The 25897-nt window shown below is 43.3% G+C and overlaps 1 protein-coding gene across 1 annotated transcript; it reads left to right on the top strand.

The window, feature by feature from the left end:
- The first annotated feature begins 622 nt into the window (after positions 1-622).
- On the top strand, positions 623-25897 carry HGD (homogentisate 1,2-dioxygenase). The gene is made up of 14 exons (XM_044449733.1): positions 623-788; positions 4366-4437; positions 5966-6054; positions 8961-9066; positions 11128-11187; positions 12200-12291; positions 13171-13205; positions 14856-14935; positions 18787-18886; positions 20794-20918; positions 22923-23027; positions 23669-23795; positions 24093-24274; positions 25487-25897. The coding sequence occupies exons 1-14, from the start codon at positions 765-767 to the stop codon at positions 25610-25612; spliced, it is 1323 nt and encodes a 440-aa protein (XP_044305668.1). The 5' UTR covers positions 623-764; the 3' UTR covers positions 25613-25897.

Below are 25897 nucleotides of genomic sequence, written 5' to 3'. Positions count from 1 at the left end.
TCTCACATTCAACATTGTTGATGCATGTTCTGTTTCCTCCTAAACTTTGTGGGTCCAGAGTTCTCTTTATACTGTCATAGCTGGACCCATAACCCTGTTGGTAAGTAACTTGAACAAACAGCTGAAGTATGCACAAGAATTTTTTACTTATGAACATGACAGAGAAGGAGAAGGTAAGTCCCAAGGCATCAACATGACTGCCTGTAGATATTAACTGTTGCAACAGATCGGCAGAGGCAGTGCTCGTGGGGTGGGGGTGGGGGGTGGGGTGGGGGCAGAGTACAGAGCAAGGGCAACAGGAACAACCTGGGAGCAAGTCCCATCAGAGTCACAGACTTCATACATTGAAAAACTAGAAACAGATTAAGACTGTATGTATATTGGCCTTAATTAAAAGCATCCCTTGCTTTAAATGGTTGTTTTACAACATATCTAGAATAAGAGTTCATTTTCTCCTTTCCTACATTAACTGAAATAAACTGCTGAAACTGCTGAAACCTCCCCCCATCCCCCTTTTGGGAAGTTGTTGATTTGCAAAGATCGAGTTTTCAATTGGTTGCAGACAAGGAGTCTGTTTCTGATTAAACCAAAGCTCAGTTGAGTAAATATTTTGAGACATTGCTCAGGCTTTCTCTTTTGCCATCACACTGCCCGGGCTGCCCTTGGCCGCTGCCGAAAGAATATCACCCTTGAAACTTACTGGCAATCCTTTGGACAGACCATCTTGCTTCATTTTTGCAACTGCACCAGTAACATCAGAGAACATGCAAAGAATAGAAGACCTAAAGGTAAGTCAGCCATAGTACTGACTGCCTGAATCTTGGAGCTTTGCCTGAAAGGTGAAAATTCCTCCTTGCTGCTCACCAACATAATTTGGGGTAGTCATGGTAGAGGATCTATGGAATATGTTGATCCAACCTGGGGGTGGGGGGATTGGAAGTCTGGTGGTAAATACTTTCACTGTGCAAGTAGGAAACTGATACCAACGTTTGCCTAAGCCTGGAGTGTCTTTGGAAGGCAGGTTACCTTTGTTCTTTGATTTGGGATGAGGATCCTTTCTATTGACTTCAACCCTAATCTGCTTGCATGTGATTTTTAATGCTACAGTATGCAATTGTTACACATTTAGGACTAGAAGAGGCCCTTCCCCTCCTTGCCACCCTCCGAGCCTCTCAGAGGCTGAGTGTCGGATCCAGGTAGATCAGGGTTGGGAGAGGCACTGAGACGGATAGTGCTGTCCCAAACCATGTAGGGCTTTGTAAGTTAAGACCATCACCTTGAATTGGGGCTGGAAGCATTCAGACGGCCAATGCAGGAGGGCCAGAACTGGTCTTATATGTTTAGACCTCCAGGTCCCAGTTATTAATCTGGCTGCCACAGTCTGCACCAGCTGCAGCTTCTGAACTGTCTTCAAGAGGCAGCCCCACATACACTGCATTGCACTAGCCTAATTTAGAGATCACAAGAGCATAGATTACTGAAACTGGGCTATCTCTGTCCAGCTGTGCCACCAGCCAAAGCTGGTAGAAGGAACTCTGAGCCACCGATGCCACCTGAGCCTCAAGTGCCCAGTGAGTAGATTATAGCAGGCCAGAGATGCTTCCAAGGTGTCCCTGGGATCAGAGTGTAATCAGCCCCAGACAAACTTGAAAAGCTCTGCTGGGCAGCAAAGAGAGGATTGGATAGAGGCAGTGAGGTGGTGTTTCTTTACCACCCCTACTGCCTCAAAATGTACCCGATTGTGGGCACAAGCCAGGTTTCTGCTGAATTCCCTGGGAGTTCTCCTCCACCTGCACTGCAGCCATCTCCTAAATTGTTTCATCACTCTCCCTCTCGTGAGGCTGGCGCTCCTTCCCAACGAAAGCAACGAACCCAGTTGTCATTACTAAAACCTTTATTCTACATAAAATTGTCAATTGCAACCACAAGAGATGATGCTAATGATGATGCTAATGATGATGAAGAAGTTGTCCTCTCTTTCTGAATGAGATCAGTTCACGGAATGCTTTTAACTTGCCTGGGCCATCCCTCAATGAACAGGTCCAACAAACCTCTCTCCTTCCATTGTTCCCACTGTCTTGTCTCCAGTTGCCCCAATCTGCGCATGCATCTGCGAGAGCGTGCATTTGCTACCTCCCCTTCTGGATCAAGGCTAACTTCCGTGTTCTCAAGACTGTTATCAGTGGGTGCCTCCACGGTTCACTTGGCAACCACCCGACTGCCCTCTGACTGCTGTATGCTTTCCATTCCTCCCTGAATCCTGTCCCCATCTGCACCCTCTTCTCTTTGAAGAGCTTCGTCAGGAAGTGGGGGGGGGCATTTGTACCACTGGGTCCAGGTACACATCCTCCTGCACCGAAGCCTGGTTCCCGCGGGAAGTCTCCCTCCCTCTCCTCCACATGCACCAAAGACTCTTCTCCGTCAGTGCTCACAACGCTCCCCTCCAGGGTGTATAGATTCTGTGTAACAATTACAGAATAAAAAATAAAAACAGCACACCCCCAACAGGCCTTCCAGAAAAAAGCGGTCTTTGCCTCCTGGGGGAGGGAGAGTAGAGAGATAGCAAAACTAGCCTTTCTTGGGAAGCACGCAGTCCTGTGGCCTGAGAGTATCTACCAAAAGGGCTGCCTTTTGGGTTGCCACCAGAGAGGCAGGTGGTGGATAGTAGCTTCCTCCCCGTCCTTCAGAGGCACACAGTATCCAAGCTGCTTGTGCAAGAGCATGCAGTTTCTCTTCTTCATGCCAATGCAGGGACTGGAACTTCAGTCCTTCGGCCGCTTCTGTTGTCTTACCAGATCCTGATCCATTTTGATAAAAATACCTTTGCCCAGCTTAAATGTGGCAGGTTGCTGTTCTGCCCTTCAATAACCACCTCCGCTAGTGCTAAGAAAATGAAAATGCAGCACAACATCAAAGGATGACTCCAAAAAGCATGCAATACAGAAACATGTTCACACGCCATACTTGTTTATTTTCATGGAGGGTCTAAACAACCTGTAGCTCATCAAGCTGAATGAAACAAACCAGGGACAGTGGTCCAGCAGGAGTTCAATAAGCCATTGCTTTTTTCTGCCTGCCAAGTACCAAAAAGAGGGAATAGCGTTGTGAAGGAACTGAAGGGTTAAGGCATCACTCAAATCAGGACCCTTTGTCTTTAAGCACTGTCTAGGCTACAGCATTTCAGACTCATTTCACTCTTTCTCTGGACAGGAAATCTTTAACCAATTTGTTGCTGGTTGGGGATGAATGGGGCTGTTATTTTTGGTGCACATTCCAAGGCTAGGCAGATTCAGACTCATCAGGTGGGTGGGGAGCTGGGAACCAGATTTCTCAAATGTTGAAATGGAACAAGCGAAGGGGTTTATCTCAAGGTCACCCTCCCTGAGTGTTCAGGAGGACACTGAGAATGGTCAGGATTTACAACTGCAGGCATTGGGAGCTGAGGTTCCTCCTTCACACATCAAAGCCACACACTTTTTCCTTGCAAAGCATTCTTCATTGACCAAAGGCACAAGACACCCAGAATGACTCTCTGAGCATGCACAGAGCAGTGTGTTGAACCCAATCCCAGTATCCACCTCCAGGAGCTTTCTTTATAAGCATGCCTGGATGCCATCCCTTCAGGAGGGGCCTTCTGAAAATGGGCACACTCCCACAGCTATCCTCTAATTGGGCTGCCCTCCTCTGCTGATGATGCATCATGGCATCAAGAGCCATGCCTACCTCATCTGCGTCTGAGAAACTCCTCTGCTCCAAGTCCCCTCCTGCATCTTGGTTATTCTCAGGGACTACCTGCCCACCTGGGGAGTCTGGCCTTGAGATTAACATCTCTGCTTTTCTCATCTCAGTGTCTTGGGGTGGCCCACATTCCTAGGCAACTTTCACTTGCATTCCTGATGGGAGACTAGATCATGGAAGCCAGATTCCTCTTAGAATGCCAAATTGATGGACTAGTATATACATTATAATGTATTCAGAGTATAAATTACAAATTCCTTTGCTTTAAATTGTTGCTAATTTATTACTCATTTGCCTCTGTTAGGGTCATTCTAGTCCTAATGAAGCTCACTGAACTTTCTCCCATGCTTCAGACATACTACATGAAAAGGTCTAGGGCCTGATCCCCCTTGCAGGGACCAGCGAATTTAAGCTACTAATCGCTTGCACTTGTTCTGAACTTGGATCCTCCAGGAATTTGGAAACAGGATTGGGGTCAGAAATCGTCCTGCTTTCTTATAGATGGATCACCTGATGTGCAAATCTGCAGAACATTAAATGCATGGAGTCTATTTTGTATAGTTCATTGGAGCCTAAGGAGCACCTCCTGAAGTACTAGTTTGTGTGAAATGTTTTTTTCTTTTACAGTATATGTCAGGATTTGGTAATGAGTTCAGCTCTGAAGATCCACGTTGTCCTGGAGCATTGCCAAAAGGACAGGTATTTGAGTCAACTGGACTATGAGAAAGATCCTATTCCCATTACAGAAGAACATAGCAAAAGTCATGCTAGGTCAGGCCAAAAGTTCTTCTAGTGCAGCACTCTGTACACATGGTGGCAAACCAGCTACCCAAGGATCCCTCCAGCAGGATGGGCGTGAGGCCTCCTCCTGCCCCAGCTCCCCACCAACGGGTGTCTGCAGGCATGTAACCTCTGGGAGAGGAGGAGGCACACAGCCAGCAAGGCTAGTAGCCACTGACGGCCTCCTCCCTCGTGAGTCTGTCCAGTCCCTTTCTAACGCCATTCAGCCTGGCAGCCATCACCACTTCCCATGGCAGCGAATTCCATCGTTTAACTATATGCTGTGTGAAAAAGCACTTCCTTTTATCTGTCCTAAACCTTCCTCCAATCAGCTTCATGGATGACCCCAGATTTGGGAGTTATGGGGGAGAGAGAGAAATACCTCCTTTGGCTACACCATGCATTATTTTAAACACTTCTATCACCTCTTATTCTTTTTTCTTAGCTGAACAGCCTTAGTTGTTGTAGTCACTTCTCATGGGGGAGCTGCTCCAAACCCTGATCGTTTTTTTTACCCATCTCTATACTTTTTCCAACTCAATAATAGCCTTATTCAGGTGAGGCAAACAGAAACAAACAGAATATTCCAAGTTATTGTTAGGCATTATGCATTCCAGGAGACCTGGATGCTTCTAGATGTGACTCTTTTATTCTAGAGTCACAGCAGCTCATTCATGGAATTTTACTTTATGTTCAGATGATGACATCTTTGTAGCCCTCTCAGTGCATTTTCCCATTTTTCCTGTTACTATTAAAAATCTGTTAAGAAAAGATGGAATACCTACACCAATTAGTGCTAGGAGCCCTCTGTCTGGAGTGACCTTCAGTCCTCCATGATAATTTCCAGCACCGATTCATCCTGCCCTGATTCATCCATTAACTTTGCAAATACGCATTTTTGTATCCTGTGTAAGAAACTGGCTTGGGAAGGCAATTTTGCACATGCGAGCCATAGGCAGCGGTGCTCCCCTACAGCTTTCCCAACCCAAATTCTCTCCTCCCAGATCTGCCTTTCTGTAAATACATAGATAATAAATTGTGTTAGAGCTTTAACAACTAAATGCTCATAGAGGCCTGGCTTGCAGGACATGCAGAGCCATGGCAGCTTATAAGCCATGTTAGCATGCTGTACTAATCCAGAATAATTTTTTGGTACTTGATGTATGGAATGCAAATCTCCACGTAACTATACCCGGTTTTGTCCCTTGTCATTGTCCCACAATCGGGGGATTGTCTGTCTCCAGACTAGTACCACATTCTTGTGCTGGATACTGGGCCAGGAGCAGAGGTTGTTAATGCTCCGCCAGTGGTAGGTAGTTGCAGAGGGGACTCATGGAACTACTCAAAAGATGAGTTCAGCCAACCAGCAGGATCACTGTTCTCTGATGCATTTTATCCATTAAGCAGAAAACTTCTTTCTTATAACTTGTGATCTGTTTTGATTTAGAATAACCCTCAGAGCTGTCCATATGGTCTTTATGCTGAGCAGCTGTCAGGCTCAGCATTCACCTGCCCACGATCTACAAACAGGAGAAGGTATGCATGGATCATGGATGGGGAAATTAGTTACAGGTGAAGACATGTAGGGAGTTTGGGGGTGAGATTGCAATGCCAATTCACTTGTCTAATACAGGTTTGAATTAGCCACTTTGCAACCCAAATGGTAAAATGTTACCATTGTAAAATACTGTGGAGTCAACATTTTAATTGCATTGATTTGAATTTATTTGTTTATTGATATATAATACCTGGAAAATTTGCATTAGTCCAGAAAATGGCATAAGAAAGAAATCAATATAATAATCACGTTTTAATAATGACATTAGAATTGTTTAAAATGTCATTGGCAAAGTAATCAAAGCAATCTGAGTAGGAATTGTAGATTTTTTTCTTAATTTCCTTCCAGAAATAACATATAAGCGAATAGCAAAATTCAGATTCTTCCATCTCTATCAGAACTGGAAGAGAAAGGAAAGCAGGACAGAAGGAAAAGGAGAATAAAACACAAAGGGAATGAAGCTGGAGTCTGTCTCCTTAGTAAAATGATCTGGATGTCTTTTTAAAGCATGCATACCATATGTTTTCTATCTGTTCGATAATAGAGAACATGGCTGGATATCTTATTCCACCATTCATAGTCCGCAGTCTCTTCAGGGAAGAAATGGCCACTGTTTATTTCATTGTTTTCATTGCATCATTATCACATACTACACCAGCAACCTCCAAAGCAGGCTAAGTAATTAACAACCACACTGATGCCTGTTGTTGCTCCTTTGGCATCTTACCAGAGAGGAAGAGTTTTTTGCTCTTAACATCAGTCCAAGCAGCAAGACCCAACTTCAGCTGACACTTCAGACTCAACAAAATTGCAAGCTGGATTTGTCTACTGTAGGACATCCCATCCTTATGGGAAGTTTGCTTTGGAAACTCCAAGAGCCAGTGATCACTTGGGCTAAGCAGCGCCAACCAAAATTTTGCTGGCCCCGGCACTACCATTTTTTGCCAGAGGGGGAAGGCTTTTTGACTTTGATAGTGGTAGTCTTTTGTTGTGCTTAACAATCTTCATTTGTTACTGAAGATTATCCTAAATATATCTAACTGAACTTGTGGAGCATAGAACTGGAAGGCAGTTCAAAGATTATTTCGTCCAATCCCCTGCTAACAATGCAGGAGGTTCACTATTGGAGCACCCAGATGTTCTGCCTCTGCTTAAAACTGCAAATGTGGAAGAGCCTACCTTCTTCCAGGGCAGTCTCTTCCACTGCAAAACAGTTCTTCCTTATGTTCGGTCTTTTTTTTTGTGCGGGGGTGGGGGGGGGAATGTAATTTGCTAATGATTTCAGTTCTACCGTCTAAAGCTGCAAATGAATTTGCCCTATCTTCTATGTGACACCCCTTCAAAATATTTTGAAATGGCTATCATATTGCTTCACAATCATCCTTTTGCTAACATTTCTCATAAGACTTGATCTAGTTTGTGTCATCCTCTCCCTTCTAGAGGAACCCTCTTCAGACACTGAACTGGAGCCTTTTGAGCAGGATTCCTTGGTAAACAAGATGCTTCAGGGATGCAAGATCCCTCAGGAGAAGGGACTTCAGATCTTCCCCCTCAAAAGCTTGAGGCTGTGCTTCCGAGTCAGAGGAAGCACCCACCTGCCCCCAAGCACACCTGCACCTGAAGGCCGTGAAAACCATGGCTAGGCAAAGCAGTGCATTCTCACAAAAGGCCTCCCTGTGTACGAGGCCCTTCTCAGAAGTAGGGCTTTTGCCAGGGGGACTGTAACAGAGCGCAGCTGATGCTCTTCTGAAAGCACAGTGCTCAAAACTGGATCTAGCACTCCAGATGAGGTCTGGCCAAATCACAGTAGAGTACGAGTGCCCTCATTTTTTGCGCTCTGGATCATGTACTTCCACTGATACAAATGCAAAAACGTGTGTGAGTGGCATTCAAATTACATTTGAAGAACAGCAAGATATCATGCATTATTAAAGCACAATGGAACAGAATAATCTTTACTGCCCATTTATAGCAAAGTAAGGAGGCTAAGTCTTATGAGGAAATGTTGAAGGATTAGGAATACACTTAATGTGGCAATCTCGCCTTCCTTAGGTTAAGTACTTTATACAAGATCAGTGCACATTCGCTCTCCTGTTTGGTGCTTCTTTTGCACCATGACAAAGAGGAGAGACATTCAATGGAGAAGAAGAATGTGCAGCCAACACAGAACATATTAAAGCCAGCAGGAAAGAGGGTGACCGCCTTGCAACCAATGTGCTACATGGAGGAAGAACCACCAGCATGTTTTGGGTTGAGTGTTGCAAAAATGTGTTTTGCCCAGGACTGCAATACTGCTCTGAGAGGGAAGATATCTGGCAACAAAATGAATAACCACCTTGCATTTGCTGTATTAAAGTAGTGGGGGTGGGAAGAGAGAATGGATGCAGAAAGGCTGCTGAAATCCAAAGAGAGAGGCAGGACTTCTTGCTGAGGCCTTTGTCTCAGTGTGTGTACACTTCCATTTGCCCTCAGTAAAGCTTTGGTTGGCAGGTGCAGTACTCAAACCTTGGAGTTACAGAACCTTTTGCAACTGAGAATGAGGACATGAAAAGCTCCTTCCCTTCATGTCAGCTGGCTTTTCTTCTACTGCTCCTTAAAGCTGGAGCCAGAACTGTGGTGGAGCAGGTTGTGGGGGGAGGGGGGAGCGTCTAGTGCTGCACTGACCCTGGAGAGCCAGAGGAGCTAACATGGGCCTTGATGCACCAGTGGTGACTCAATGTCACATGTTCAAGGGATTTCCCTTGTCTAGTCTGAGTAGGGATCCATTAGTTACCAGGAAGTTGCTGGCTAGAGATACTTCAAAAAGCCAGCAAAGCCCGGCATGTCAAGGGAGTCTTTGGATAGGCAATTTATCCTCTCAGCTCTGTGTTTGTGTTTTCTCTAGCTGGCTGTACAGAATCCTGCCTTCTGTTTGCCATAAGCCCTTCCAGCCGATGGATCAGGGTTATCTGACACATAACTGGAATGAAACCGCTCCGGATCCCAATCAGGTATGTATGTATGTATGTATGTATGTATGTATGTATGTATGTATTTAGGGGACTTCTATGCCACCCCATTCGCCGAAGCCTCAGGGCGGCTCACAACCATAAATAAATAGAATACAATAAAACAATATAAATTAACAATATATCTCCCAGCATAGGTTACCATACAGGGTGAACAAGGCTGTTTTTTCTGGACTGAAATGGGTCCAGAAAATCAGGCTTATCCCAGGAGAGCAAGGGAAGGAAGGTGGAGCAGTTCCAGGATGCCGCAGTAATCTGGCTTCTCCAGGCTCTTTCCCTACACCGAGACCTGTCCCTGCCCTTCAACCATTTGCTCCTCTGCAAGATTACTCTATTGATCTTGGAAAGCAGTAGGCACAGTTGTTTCTATACCAGTGGCAAGGGTTGGGGCAAGAGAATCGGAACTCCAGTTTCCAGCTACAAGGTGCTGTCTCGGCCTCAGATCTGTGAAGCCAAACTATTCTCTGGCCTCTCAGATGCTGTTGAGGGGTGTAAGATTGCTCCCTAAATGAACCAAAGAACACAAACCAGAGACAAATACATTTGAAAATGACAAAAGATGACAGACTGAAAAGGAATGATTTCAGTTCCCTTTTGCTAACTGCATATATATAGGTAATGCTATCTGAGGGGCAGGAAAGAAGGGTAATGGAATCAAAACCTTGGCAGTGGGATAGGGTTAACATGCCGGAGGCCAGGGTGATGGGAACTTGAGCCCTGACTTGCAGGAAAGTATCTCAAGCCCCTCTTTTATTACAGACAATGCTGGCCATTAGATGTATAACTGCCAGATATATGTAAGGTTTTACAGTCAGAGGTCTGGGCATATACGTCCCAGAAAAAGTGGCAAGCTGGCCTCAGGAGCTGCTTCCTAGCGACTGAAGTGCCTCTCCCACTGCTATGTCATCTCTATGGTCCCCTCTCCTAGGTTTGTTAATACTGAATCACCAGAAAAGGGACATGCAGTATCAAAAAGACCACTCTCGTTCCTTCTTCCCTGGGTGTGAGTGTGGATCGGCCTTGGAGTGAGAGGGCAAGGACATGATGGGAAAAAGGGCAACAAACGGGAGGTGAACCCCCATCAGAAACCGCAAACTGGAAACCGTGTATCCCACCATGTCTTCCCAACAATTCGATGTTGGGAAAATTTGGGTAAATCCTGTCTGAAAAGCATTACTTTTGTGTGTGCTTTTGAATTGTGGGATCAAATCCTGTCTTCCTTCTCAAAAACCAGTCACTGTTTAAAATGGCATTCCCCACTCCTTTCTCTCACCTTTAGCTGTGGGCTACAGTAGACAGGCCATTCAGTCCAAATATACATTGTAAATAGTCATTGTTGGAATTCAAGGAAGTATCTTCCTAGCCCAGAGGCTCCATGTGCCCTGGCCAATTCAGAATGTTTAGAGTCTAGATAAGAGTCTTGAGCTCATGCATAGTTTCAGTGGCTTGAATTTACATGTCCAAGCAGACCTGGAGATGAGTTCAAGCTACTGAACTAAAGTGTCAATACAGGCAATTGGACATATTGTAATCTCATTGTTACTGTGTGATTGACTGATACTTCTTTATCTGTTCTGTATGTGATGACCTCAGAATCTTATCGTAATCTCTACATTCTGTCATCAATTGCCCTGTACCTGTATGACTGGGAGTGTATAAAAACTCTCTAGTTGTGTTGAAGCTTTGCAGCAGAGTTCACTCTGCCTGCCCGGTAATGCATGCATTATCGTGAGTACCGCGGGAACCTTGGGGTAAATACAATAAAGCCTCAGATGGTCTGGACGCTTGGTCTTTCCCACGAACCCGAGTTTTATTCCCTCTTCTCAAATTGAGATTCTGGGATTCTGACATCGGTCAGGTAGATTAGGCTGAGAAACCTGAAGGCCCCACTTCCTTATAATGTATGATGCAGTAACCATGCATCATACAGGCTGAGGATGCAAGAAGAATGCAAGCACATCGTTCTGGATATAGACTGGGGTATAAAAGAGGATCTGCTTTTTGAAAAGGACAGAATTTATTTTCTAGAATATTTCTTTCTAGCTGCGATGGAAACCTTTTGAAATCCCAACAACTTCTCAGAGAAAGACGGACTTCATAACTGTAAGTTAAGAAACTAGAGAGTTTATGAATTTCTTCCTAGAGCTTTGTGTTGAGAAATGGTGCTGTTTACTTTGAAACGGAGGAACTTTAGAAATGGTGAAGATACTTAATTCCTGCATGTAAATGAAGTATACATACTTTTTATCCATTCATTGGGGGAAAAAACTAGGCAGGCAGAGATCAAGGGCTTAGTTACTGCTTTTCTGAGGTGACTTCTATTTTCTTTGCAAGGGTAAAACCGTATCTCTCACAAATCTTTCTTTCTTTCTCTCTTTCTCTCTCTCTGTCTGTCTCTGTCCTTCTTTCTTTGCCTTTATTCCATTTCACAGATGGTGCTTTGATAACAGCAGGATTGCAAATGTACACAGGGATTTCCTAGCAGTTTATGACAAGATAGGGGAATTGAATATCCTCAGTCTAAATAAAGCCATGAAAGTTGTAAAAAATGAGAGAGGCAACGAAGGATGACAGTGTTGTTTAAAGGAGCTGGTGGCTACCATGAGTGAAGGCTCATGGGCACACAACAGATGCTTCATGCACAGAAACCCAAAAAGAAACACGGTACAAGAACCTAAACTGGCTTGCAAAGGAAGAGGGACTAGGTGGCTGCAGCAGCCCCACAGGCGCTTGGTCCAAAGCAAAGCATGGATAACTGTGCAGGGAAGCAGTGGTGTGCTACAGCTGGCCTCTGGGAAGTAGCGCTACCCACGCATGCGTGCTCTGGGAAATTCTGCAACAGATAGATCGCTTTTTTCCTCAGGAAAGCAGACGACAAATGTCATGAACTAGTTCATCACTGAGTTCATGGTGGCCTTGCCTTCACTTTTAATTGCAATGCATACCAGAGACATGTAGGATTCTGACATTGCCTCTGTGTTCAAAATGCATGTGTGAGTTTTAATTGAAAATAGTCACCGTGAAGTGCTTCTGTAAGGGTGAGAGATTTTTACTGATGGAATGAGACCAACCAAAGTGACTCTCGTGCTACTCATTCCAACCTTGGTTTTGCTAGGGGCTGCATACGCTGTGTGGTGCTGGGGAGCCCAGGTCTCGGAACGGACTCGCCATCCATATCTTCACCTGCAACACCTCTATGATCAACAGGTGTGTAAGTCACGTGAGCACATTCAAGATTGCAGCTCTGCCTCGGACTAATAGTAAATATGGCTGCAATTTACGCTGAGCTTGTCAGGAGAGAGATCTACCCCAATTACCCACACTTTTATTTCCCACATCTTTCTTCTTTTCATGCATTTCATTTGTAAGTGTTTAATTGTCACTGAAGTGGTTTGAGGATGTCCATATGACACAAAAGCACTCTCCAGCTTGTCCCATACACATCCAAAACCTTATGAAAACGTTGATAGGCTATTTCTGGCAACCACTAAATGTGTTCCAGCTGCCATTGATGCCTTAAATGTTCTTGTAAAAAGACAGAACCAAATTGGTTATCCTTATTGGATAGCTGAATAGTAGTTGGCATAAGTTGGGAGAGGAGAAAACATTGCATGACTTTCTGATTTCAGAGAATTCAGCTCCAGCACCTACATTGTACCAGATATTTCAGCTGCTTTCTTCTGCTCCCCTCCCAAAATTTCCTGTGGCAGGTTGTCCACCCCCAGGCTCCTCCTCCTCACAGATGGCTTCTGGAGCCAGTTAGACCTCTCCTCTGGCCCAGGGCAGGTGCTCGACACACCTTTGCAAGGACTCCTGGCTCATGGCATGATTCCCCTGCAGCATTGCTCTAAGTCTAGCCTGTCATGAGGAGAGTGCTACCAAAATTCATCACCCAAATTGCAGGAGTATTTACTTGCACACATGTTTAGTTAATACTTTAGAATTTTCTGAGGTAAAATAAATAAATGCTTAAAATAAGTTTTACTGAAATCAGTTTGACTTCTTTCAAAAGCCTGATTCTAGAACAAAGTTCCATTGTATATATTTATGATTTCATAAGCATCACCTGTTCTTTTTTCTGCATAGATGCTTTTCCAATTCTGATGGGGATTTCCTGATTGGTGAGTTGCCAATTTGTTATTTCTGTTTTATTTAAAATTGGAGTATTAATACAGCAGTAGTGTCTAGAAGGGCTTTGGAGTTGTGTTACATGTAGAGAGTAAGATTAGATAATCAAAGCATTACTCTGTAAAGTAACCAAGCACCATCTACTCCAATCTGTTGTCCTTATGCAGTATCTTCCCCTTCCCCTCATTCATCTGTTTATGACTCATGGTGTTGCATGAATAAAAAGAATAATTATCTATGATATCCAGATTATAGTAAATCACAAATACTGTGGATAACATGCAAAAAGTCTCCTGAGAATGTCAGAAACAATTTATATTTGCTTAACAAATGATTGCTGGCTAGCCAACCTGACATGAGGGGTGAATTCTATTGAAACTCCAAATGTGATATAAATTAAAGGGAATATGAAACAAGATGCATCCAGCAGGTACCTCTTAGAAAGCATCCTCTGGACTTTCAAAGTCCATTGCACATTCCATCTTCACTTACAGCAAAGGGTAGTACTCCCTGACCATCTGAATCTAAGCTTTGTGAGTCTGTTAGCCTGCCCTTTGTCTTGGCATAGAGCCACATGAGTTGCTAGGATTATTATTATTAATAATTTTATATCTATACTTTCCAATAGCGGAAGTTCTCTAGGCAGTGTACAATTGATAACATACAAATGACAGTAACGATAGAAAATTTCACTAGAGCTTTAAAATGGAATTCTTATTTATTAAAAGGTTTTCTATCCCATCCCCTATAGAATGTCTCGGGACGGCTTAAAATAAATAAGTAGAATAAAACAACCCCACATTATCCGACCATTAATATACTAAAACCCCCGTTAAAATCAATTAGACAGTAAAATAATGGGAAAATAAAAAGGGGGTTGCCTGACACCAAAAAGAATATAACGTTTGTGCCAGGCGAGCCTCTCTGGGGAGCGAATTCCATTCCATAGTCGGGGTGCCACCACAGAGAAGGCCCTCCTTCAGGTACTCTTGCTCCTAATCTCATTCAAGGAGGGCTCCTGGAGCAGGACCTCCGCCTCGGGTCTCAAGGGGCATGAGGGTACATAAGGAAGAAGGTATTCCCTCAGGTATCCCGGACCTGGCAGCAAATGGAAGATTGGATAAAGGCAGTGGGCTATTGCTTTTTTGCAATGCTCAGTGCCCATAGCAGGACTTGAATGCATCCACTAGGAATCCCCCAGCCCCACCTGCACTCTGGAAACAAGCTGGATTCATTAGCGTCTGGGTTCATTTGTTCACCCTTCCAGGGGGAAAAGTCACTTGTAGATTCTAATGCCCTTAAAGTAGAAATGTGTACTAATAAACAAGGAAAAGATGCAAAGTGTTTGAAAAACCACTGTAAGTAATCTGCTAGTAGAAAGATGAATGAATATATGAAAACCAATGGGCTACAAAGTGGTATAGAAGTGAAATAAATAAGTAAACCAAAGGAAGAGACTCTCTGGCCTTCCAAGTGTTTCTGCTGTGCAATACCCACCAGTCCCAGCCAGCATAGCCAATGGCTAGGGATGATGGGAGATGCAGATAAACATCTGGGGTACAAAAGCTTTCCCACTTCTTTGTAGACCATGTTCTCAGGGACTGGAAGTGCTTCATTCCTCCATCATATTTGTGTCTCTCCAGTACCGCAGCAAGGAAGCTTGCTCATCACTACAGAGTTTGGCAAGTTGCTGGTTGAGCCTGGTGAGATCTGTGTCATTCAGGTAAGTACTGGGGCTGTCCAACGCTCATGCATCCTTCTGTGCTCTGCTTCCTCACAGCCTAAATGTCAATGGCAACATGTCTCAACTGTTATTTAGCCCAGAGTGGTTATGTAATAATAACCAGTAGCTATTCAAGGCACACGGATTTATACTACTCTGTGTCCAATAAGGTATCTGAGCAGTGAACAAACAAAAAAATAATGACAGAAGCAGCAGAACAAGAACAAATGCAGAATTGAAACACAGATTCAGTAAACTGAGACTTATCCATATTCACTGAAGAGCAGCATCTATATGCCTTCTATTCAGTTATTGCCTGCATTTTTAGGTCCTCAGTCCATTGGATTGTATAGGAAACATTTATCCCTCCAAAGTGGCAATATTATTCTTTTAATGAAAAATACATTACTTTGAAAATGCATTAGCTTCCAAAAACAAGTAACTAAGAGAATGTATGCATCAGGAAATATGCAGGGGGAGTGCATCCCTGTTGGTCCTCCTGGACCTCTCAGCGGCTTTCGATACCATCGACCATGATATCCTTCTGGATAGGCTAGCGGGATTGGGAGTAGGAGGCACTGCTTTGCAGTGGTTCCACTCCTATCTCAATGGCCGATTCCAGAAGGTGGTGCTGGGGGACTATGGCTCTGCACCATGGCAGCTATGCCATGGAGTACCGCAGGGGTCCATTTTGCCCCCTTTGCTGTTCAACATCTACATGAAACCGCTGGAGAGGTCATCAGGAGGTGTGGGCTGCAGAATCATCAGTACGCTGATGATACCCAGCTCTACCTCTCTTTTTCAACCAATCCAGGTGAGGCAGTGGCTGTACTGAACCGCTGCCTGACCGAGGTAATGGGCTGGATGAGGGCCAGTAAACTGAAGCTCAGTCCAGACAAGATGGAGGTCCTGTTGGCAGGCGGTTAAGGCTTCGGGGTAGGGGACCTGGACCTTGTCCTGAATGGGGTAGCACTCCCTCTTAAGGACAGGGTCCGCAGCTTGGGAGTGCTTCTCGACCCAGAGCTGTCGTTGGAAGCTCAGGTGACTGCGGTGGTAAGGAGTGCTTTCCTTCAGCTTCAGCTGATGCATCAGCTGCGTCCCTACCTCGAGAACTATTGCCTGGCGACAGTGACACACGCATTGGTTACTTCCCAATTAGACTTCTGTAACGCACTCTACGTGGGGCTGCCCTTGAAGACGGTCCAGATACTTCAGATGGTGCAAAGCAGAGCTGCCAAGTTGCTGACGGGGACTGGGCGTTGTTCTCATATAACCCCAGTCCTCTGTCAGCTTCACTGGCTCCCCACTGAAGTCTGGGCCCAATTCAAGGTGCTGGTTATCACCTATAAAGCCCTTAATGGCTTGGGACCTGGTTATCTAAAGGAGCGCCTGCGTCCATATTTGCCCTCCCACCCCTTCAGATCGGTGGCAGAGGCCCTTCTCCGGGAACCCTCTGTGAAAGATAGGAGGGTGTGTACCTGGAGGAGGGCCTTCTCTGCGGTGGCACCCCGCTTATGGAATGCACTCCCCAAAGAGAGGTCCGCCTGGTGCTGTCGTTATTTGTTTTTTGGCACCAGGCCAAGACCTTTTTATTTAAATGTTATTTTAATAATTGCTGGTTTTATTTATTGATTTTAAATTATTATGCCAGGATGTTTCCAGTTTTTTATGTATTTGTATAGATAATTATTTATGTGTTGGAAGCCGCCCCAAGGCTTATGCGAATGGGGCAGCATACAAGAATTCCAAATAAATAAATAAATAAAATACCAAAAAAATGTCCGAACTGAAATTTTATCTGCATAATAACTTTGCAAACAGAGGTGAGTACTGGACATTGCCAATATATATGATTAAAGGAAATAGTTAACTGTATTTCGCCTTCAGGTATTAGCCAACATAAACAAACACATACTGAAGAGATGTTAGGACTCAGTTGGAGCAGCTGTGAAAAAGCCATGGCAGAAAGGAATCACAGCAATGTGTCTTTTAAGCAACACTGTGGCTAGTTACCTTTCATATAGAGGGACCACAGCCCTTCGTTCTGTGACTATGATCCTGACAATGTGATCAGACAAGGCTTCTCATATGGATCTGGATCTGAATTAGCTTCCACATCAGTCTGGATGCACTTCTAAGAACTCATTACTTGTAGTTATTTGAACTCCCTGAAAGACTGTGATTTTACAACCTTGTACAATTTGTGTCAGATTTGGATACCTGAGTGTGTCTCCCTCAGAACATCCACAGTCCCTTGCAGAAGTGGCCAAGCCCCTTTGACTTTTCCATAATGTGTTGTGTCACAACCTGAGAAACAAAATTAACATAGCAAAATGTGGAAAACTCAAAAAGGAATGTGAATACTTCTGCAAGGCACGCTACATAGCATGCATTGCTGCAGCACTTCCTTTTGTTTCTAGACATGTTTTTTCTGTTTAAAGTCAAATTCCGTGTCATTTAGAAACCTAGACAGAGTGGCAGAAAACCTTGAGAATGTGAAAGCACTAATACAGAAGATGGTGTTACTTAGCTTCACACAAGACTCATTCATGCACTTGAAAATTGCCATGCAGGTTTTAAAGAAGACAGATATAGCGGGCATGATGGAAACCTGATGGAATGGGCAGAACAAGTGGGATACTGTCATTTCTGGAGAGACAGGGAAGGGTGTACTGCAGGTGGACTTGGTCTGCCCGTGAAAGAGAATGTAGTGTCAAGCAGAGCAGAAATCCTAAACGGGTCTGACTCAGCTTCAGAAATACTATAGCTGCCAATATGAGGTTCCAATACTAATTTGGTCTTGGGAACATGCAATTGTTGCCCAGACCAGAACATTCAGAGTAATCACAAGATGGAAAATGAAACCATTGACTTCAGTAACCCCCATATTGACTGGATAAATGCATGTTCTGGTCATGACAAAGAGGTGCTTACCTGTGCTTGAACTGAGGTCAGGATGGCAGTCTGAGGAACTAAAGCAGAAAAGTAGTGACTAGAGATAATGTATACTGATCGAGATGCATGTAATTTATGCATGGTGTGAGGAAAGTGGGTAAGGAGACACATACAAGAGTGTGAGGCCATTCAATGAAATGGAGATCCAGGGCACATAAAAGGACTTCAGAGAGCACATAGCTAAGCTATGGACTTCACTGGCTTCAGTGCAGTGAATGGCCACAAATTTGAAAGGCTTTAAAAGCCATTCATGGAGGATAAGGCTATGAATGCCTACTAGTAATGATGGCTATGCCGTATATCCAGTGCCTCCACACACCAGTTGCTGGGAGACAGGAGCAGAAGCATGTCATTGCACTTCTGCCCTACTTCTGGGTTCCCTAGAAGCTTTTAGAACAAGATGGAGTAGATGCTACTTTCAGCTAATTTGGGGGATGTAATAGTCATGTTTTCCATGTTCTCTTATGTCAGTTTTAACATAAGCACATTCTTTCTATTTAAAGTTGCTCTCCCAACTTGAACTAAAATATTGTGTAAATGTACTGCTGCTGTACAGTAAGAAACCTGCAATGATAAGCCTCCAAACATTGCCACTGTAAGGCCAGCAAGGGAATCCAAAGAGCTTTATCTAAAGTGATTTTAAATAAAGTATTTTTAAAGACTGTTTTGGCATCCTAATGTAAGCAGCGGCAGCTCTGTGTTGTGGTTTTGCTATTTTGATCAGTTCCAGTTGAGGAAGCTGCATTGTGCTTCTTTATCATTACCAGGAAATCAGACTGATCTTTAGACATTGTGGCCCTTGACTGATCCATAGAAATTGTGGTGGCCAATCTTCTCTTAGTCCAGAGAAATAATCTTGAGCTGAACTGCATAAGCTTATGCTTTGTCTCCTCCAGGAAGGGATGCGTTTTAGTGTGGAAGTGTTTGGAGAAACCCGGGGCTATATCCTGGAAGTATATGGCATACATTTTGAGCTACCTGACCTAGGACCTATTGGTAAATATTACTTCAATAATAATGGTAATAAATGGTAAATATGTTCATTGCAATAAAAACAATTTTATTAGAATTATCTAAAACATTGCAAAGTAGTTGGCAAGCTTCTGAATTTCTTTTGGCTAGATGTTTGGCTAAATGGAGAGATAAGATTAGTGGAGTGCAGAAGAAAAAGATGTTTCAGACATGTAATGCTGATTCAGTCTAATAAGGACGAAGGACTAATTCATACATGAACTACCCTATTTCCCTGAAAATAAGACCTAACCAGAAAATAAGCCCTAGCCTGATTTTTCAGGATGCTCATAATATAGGCCCTACCCCCAAAATAAGCCCCAGTTGAGATTGTCAGCCAGATGGACACATTTAGTATGTCCATTGCAATACAATTCGGGGTTTGGAGAGTTATGATGATGTTCCAGAAGAAGATGGCATGACTGTATTTGAATAAATGTAGATTTTTGTACATGAATAAATGAATAAATGTAGATTGTTGTACATGAAAAAATAAGACATCACCTGAAAATAAGCACTAGTGCATCTTTTGGAGCAAAAATTAATATAAGACCCCGTCTTATTTTTGGGGAAACATGGTAGCACTGCTAAATTCCCACCATACAGTTAAAAGGTAAAGGTTTCCCCATGACATTAAAGTCCAGTCATGCCAGTCTCTTGGGGGCGGTGCTCATCTCCCTTTCCTAGCCGAGGAAGCCAGCGTTTGTCCACAGACAGTCTCCGTGGCCATGTGGCCGGCATGACTAAACACTGAGGTGCACAGAACACTGTTACCTTCCCACCAAAGTGGTACCTTTTTATCCACTTGCCTTTGCATGCTTTCGAACTGCAAGCTTGGCAGGAGCTGGGATGGAGCATGGGAGCTCATCCTGTGCGCGGATTCAAACTGTCAACCTTTTGATCAACCAGCCCAGCAGCTCAGCAGTTTAACCCACTGCGCCACCGCATCCCTACCATACAGTTATGTTTTCACAATTTCCATATTATCCAGTGAATCTGGTTGGGAGAAGATTCAAGACAAATAAAAGAAAATGTTTCTTCATGTGATTTAATGGTGGGACTTTCTGGCAAATGATATGGCACTAAGGGGACGGCACAAAAATAATAAATCTTGTCAATAGATATTAGCCTGTTAGCCAAATGGCATGCTTAGAGCAGTTTATCTCTGAATGTCAGATGCAGAAGACAAATAGGAGAAAACAATCACTTCTATGGTGCAAAGTTGGCTGCTTTGCAAACTGACCACTAAGCTCTGATACAATTCATCTGTTCTTGTTTCAAGGTAGCTATTTCGGAATTTTAGCCTCCTGTAGTAACAGGGGTTTATATATTACTAGATCTTACCAATATCACGTGATATTTTAATATGTATTAATTGGATTTTATTGTTTGTATTTTATTGGATTTTCAGCCAGCATGGAATAGTTAATTTATTTTATTCTGATTAATGTTGTAAGCCGTCCAGAGATGGAAGTAATGGACAGCATACAAATTTTATAAATAAATAAATATTGATAGATTGCATTCTCCAGTCTGGTGCCCTCTAAATGCTTTGAACTTCAACCCTAGAATTTCTGACCATTGGCTATACCAAGCAAGGTTGATGGGAGTTGAAATGTCAAACAACTGGAAGGCACCATTTTGGGGGAGGCTGTAGATTCGCTACTGGATTCACCAATACTGAACCCTCGTACTCTGGTGAACATGCAGCTTGGTCTACAACTTCCCAGATTCTAGCTATAAGAGATTTATCCATTATAGTAATAGGCAAAAAGTGTTATATAGCAAAAGCTATAGTATAAAATATTTTTATCTGAAATATAGAGCAAATCGGACAGCAGTGTTCAAATGTACAAATGGTTACAAAGTCCTGCTGCTTGTTTCTCTCCTAGGAGCCAATGGCTTGGCTAATCCACGAGATTTCCTTGTGCCAGTTGCTTGGTATGAAGATCGCCAAGTAGCTGAGGGTTACACCGTTGTCAGCAAATACCAGGGGAAACTTTTTGCAGCACAACAGGTTGGGAAGTTAAATGTTCAGTTTTGAGAATGAAAAATATCATTGATATCAAAAATATCATTAATAGTCACCCATGAAGGGGTGGTATATTGGCCCATTAGAAGCCCAGGCAAATACTAGGTATGTCTACTTTAAGTAAGGGGGTCTGTGCAGCAGAAGGCTCATCTTCAGTTTTGTTGCCCAGCTGTCAGTCTATCTCCTTGGTAAGCAAGAACTTTGAAGACATTCTTGGTCTGCTCTGGCTGATGAGAAACCAAAATGGGTCCTCAATATCCTTATGTTTCAGGGAAAATCAGGTTCCTGTTCATATAACGCAGGTGAACCAAGAGGGCAGGTGAGACCTCAGCCCAAATGGAAAGTAGAAACTGTGACCTGCTGCAGCCTGTCTGGAAGTGAATAGAACAAATCATGGAAGGAGGTCCTCCAAAGCTCTAACACCTTAAATGACCCCCAAACCTCTCGTTTCACAGTGGCCCTGTTTTGGTTCCAATCCTGTCTGTGCTACCTGGTTCACTATTTTCCAGTCAGAACTCTTGCACCAAAGCACCCAAATAGTCAAACGAAGGGAATGTAGTGCTGTGTCATTCTGATCATTGGTCATGCTAGCTAGTACTGATGAGAGTTAGAGTATAACATCATTTGGAGGATCACAAGTTCTCCCCCCTGATCTAAATTAAACCAGGGTATGTAGGCATGTATATGTATGAGAAAAGTATTCCCAGTTTCAGTTGCATCTTTTCTAATTACTCCCCTCACTGTCAATCAGAAAACATAACACAATGCTGTGGTGCATACTTTCCTTTAACAGGCTCTTTACTGGTAACCTATAATCTATGTCTCAAACATTATCCTGGTAGCCTGGGTTCTTTGGCTGGAATCCCACCAATCCTCTTACTCTTCACCAAACTGAAGAATAAGAGCAGCCAGAAGTGGGCTGGCCAAATGTTAGCAGGAGTGATAATTGCCTCAGTGCAGGGAAGTGTGGCCTCTGCATATTTAAAAGAGGCCGCAATGAGACATCAACCCAAAAGTTGCCCCTTAATCCCATCATACCCAAGAATATTCCATTTTCAGCAAAGTGTTCACTCATGTCCATGCTCCTCCCTCTGTGCTCCCAATTGGGCTTTGTGCCAATTTTGCCACCTAACTGCTGGGTTGATGCCCGCGGGCTCCCCGTTGGAGGAGTTGGCCATTTCAGCATCCTGCCCTGTGGCTGTTACCTCAACACTTTGTCCAGGCTCAGGGTGCTCTGAGGCCGCCTCCATTTCCACCTCTCACCCTGCGGGTAGTAACTCTGCAGCTTTCCCAGGGAGAGTTACTGTGGATGTTCAAGCGTCCTTGGGCTGATCTCTTCCTGTGGCAGCCCATCTGGTCAGAAGAAGCTTGTGTTGAGATTGGGCCATTTGGCAAAGAGTCTCCACTTCAGCCTCAGAAGCAGAATCCTCATGAGAACGGGTGCTGCATGCTTCATGTGAGCACGCCTGAGCTTTGACGGGATGTGCACACACGCAACACCAGCCAGGGGTGATACATGCTGTATTATTTCTACTGCTGTTTTAGATATCTATTGCTGTATTGTAAGGATTGCTTTAAATTTATGGTTTTACCCATTTATCTTTTGAACTTCCTGGATGAAAAGTGAGGTATACGTATTTTAAACAAACCCACCTCTATCAACATTAGACACTTGCTACATATAAAACAGGCCTGCTTGGTTACTGTATTTGTCAGGAGATACTGTCTTGGTGAAATCCAAGTTTTTAGCAGGTCAGTTTGCAACAGCAGTATCATGCATCCTTTTAGTCTCATGCACCCACCCTCTGGATCTTCGTACTGCTCCAGATTACAAGTGCCAACCCTATTGGCACCTACTAAAAGTATACCTTTTCCAAGAGGCATTCACAGGAGAGTAATCTTGTCTCCTCTATATGACACAGGAATGTCTTAAGTTATGCATATTGTTAGATAAATAATAAAACACCTGCACTCTGTTTGATCTTATAGAGCTGCTCTCCATTCAATGTTGTGGCCTGGCATGGGAACTACACACCATACAAGTACAAGCTCAGCAATTTCATGGTCATAAATACTGTGTCTTTTGACCATGCGGTAAGTTCTGGGCCTTCCTGGACAGATGTGAAGTCTCACTCTGAAGCGTTTTGGAAAACTAAAACCAGCTCTATCAAGCAAAGGCAAGATTGGAATCTAGGGTGAGAGCAGCCTTACAGCGATTGTCCAAACAGACCTTTCAGTTTGGTATCCTTAAGTTGCTTATTTTGTTATCTTTCTGTAAAATAACCAACAATTTTGGAGGCTAAGTTCTCACTTCAAGCTGAAGTAAATGAGACACTGGGTTAGTTTGCACTAAGTGGCTTGTTAACCATGATGTGATGCCAGCCACATTCCAGTCTGGTTTGCTTAACTACTCTTCCTAGCTTACCATCTCATCTTGAAACAGGCAAAGGAAGGTTGCTGCTGTGATTAACAAACCAAGACTCTAAAAACCCCTGGTGTTCTAGGTATTTTGTTAACCATGGCAGCAACAGCCCCCTCCTGGGTTCAGACAACTCAGAAAGTCAAGCTGATGGTAATTAATTAAACTGGGCTGGTACATGTAGCATGTCAACAAGCCAGGGTGACGTATTGGCCTTTCAGTTTAGTATCTTCAGTTTGTAGGTGTCCTAAAATAGTCACTTTTCAAGTTAGCACCCAATGCTGTTTAAATAATCTGCTTATTTTTTTATTTGTAGGATCCTTCTATCTTCACCGTCTTGACTGGAAAGTCAACTCAACCTGGAGTGGCAGTTGCTGATTTTGTTATATTCCCTCCTCGCTGGGCAGTGGCCAACAACACTTTCCGTCCACCTTATTACCACAGTATGTGTGTCACTCAATCCACTATGCTAGAAAATGGCTTTCCATAAGAAAAAGGAAAGTTGCCCTGCAACTTTTTTATTTTTAAAAATTTCTATACAAGTGTGATGTTATGTATCTTAATATTTATAAATAACCAAAAGGTATTAATTTAGAGGATGATGCCACTATATGCTAAGGAAAACAGCATCTCATGTCGCACATTTCCCATCCCAAGGCAGTCTTGGGCCACTGCACACTGCTGGCATCTTCATTAACCTGCAAAATGGCTGTGAATCACCTCCATTTGTATTTCCATAGGGAATTGCATGAGTGAGTTTATGGGTCTGATCAAAGGAACATATGAAGCAAAGGAGCAAGGATTTCTACCTGGAGGAGCAACTTTGCACAGCATGATGACACCCCATGGGCCAGATGCTGAATGTTTTGAGAAATCAAGCACTAGCAAATTGGAGCCCGAGAGAGTTGCAGAGGGAACTATGGTAATATCCTCAAAAGACTAAAGCAAGCTGTTAATCTAGGATGAGGAACTTTCTTCTATGCTTGTTTTAAGGCTGGAGATGCCAAAGGCAAGCGTCTATAAGCATTGTCTATGTTGGCAGAGAGTCACTCAGGAAATGATCATAGGAAGAAAAGATAACATGAGATGCACTGGTTATGTTTACATGACACAACCACCCACCCTGCAACATGCTGCACAGTGCTGTTTGTGGAACAATCCATGGTAGAACTGACAGATGATCAGGCTCACTAGGGGGTGTTCGGTTGTTCCTTTCCCCTCTATCCTCCCATGAGTATGCTGGGGACTCCACAGAAGGACCCGTCTTGTCTCTTCCCTCTGTACCAGCCACAGCTCCTTTTAGGGTTGCCATGGCTTTCTTTCCTGTTTCCCTAGGAATTGCTTTGCACTCTTTCCAATGAGAACAGCCCCTTCAAAGTGCCCAAGTGGCACACTGGAGCAGCTGTCATTGGTTTACTACTCACTCCATCTATCCATCATTTTTTGTACTCAAGATTTATACCCATTATTTCTTTTTTCCCTCTTGTTTTTATTGTTGGATGTTCCCAAATGTGTAGACTTGGCTCATTGATGCCCTAGACGGTATCTTTCAGAGTTCAGGAGGCACTATGCATGCAAATAGATAAAGCAAGGTTATAAATAGGTTTACTCAGATGCAGAATGAGATTTGCAAAAGGGTTATATGTAAGTACACACAGATCTGTTGATCTCAAAATTTTGTTTCTCAATGGAAAATGTATACAGACATATGTACAAAAAGGGGAGCTGTACACTTAAATAAAAACAAATCTTTTTATTTGAGGCCTGCTACAAGTCTCATGTACATGCCTTCTGAGTTCTCACATATACCCTTTGAGGCCATTTCGCTCAATTAAGCATTCACTAGCCTGTCTAACAGCACAAGAAGATCATTTTTGTGTGTGAATGTTATCAGGGATTCTTTTATAAACTGGGTGCATTACAACCTGTCCAACAACTCACTAGTTTTATTTATTTGTTCATTCTTAAATTGCCCATTACTGAAATTCTCTGGGTGCTGTAAACATTAAAAACTTAAAATGTATGTTTTTATGTATCATAATAATATATCAAAAGCAAGATAAAGCCACCAGCAACAATAAAACAGTACAAAGAACTCAACACACTAAAACTGTTTCCTGTGATTTTCCAACAGGCCTTCATGTTCGAGTCTTCTTTAAGCCTGGCTGTCACCAAATGGGGCCTGCAAAGCTGCCTAGATAAGGACTACTACAAATGTTGGGAACCCTTGAAGAGCCATTTTAATGCCAAACAGAAGTGAAGAACCCACATGTGTGTGTACTCAGATTTTCCTTGCCTGTGTAACTAAGATGTTAAGGAAATAATGTCCCAGTTCATCTTACATGCAGCAGCTCACAAACAGCTGACAGGATGGCTGGTGAATAACGTAAATAAAAAATAAACCCATTAATCTTGATTGCTCAAGTGAAGCTTTATATGTGATGAGACTAGAAAAGCCTGGAAGCCTCCCATCACCATTATACCCAATATGACAAGATAATGTATCTTGACATGTGTTGAAGACTAAATAAAGAAATATACAACT

This window comes from Varanus komodoensis, unplaced genomic scaffold (assembly GCF_004798865.1).
Source record: "Varanus komodoensis strain SLA01 unplaced genomic scaffold, ASM479886v1 scaffold60, whole genome shotgun sequence".
NCBI classification, from domain to species: Eukaryota; Metazoa; Chordata; class Lepidosauria; order Squamata; family Varanidae; genus Varanus; species Varanus komodoensis.
This window is presented reverse-complemented; position numbering and strand designations above follow the sequence as displayed.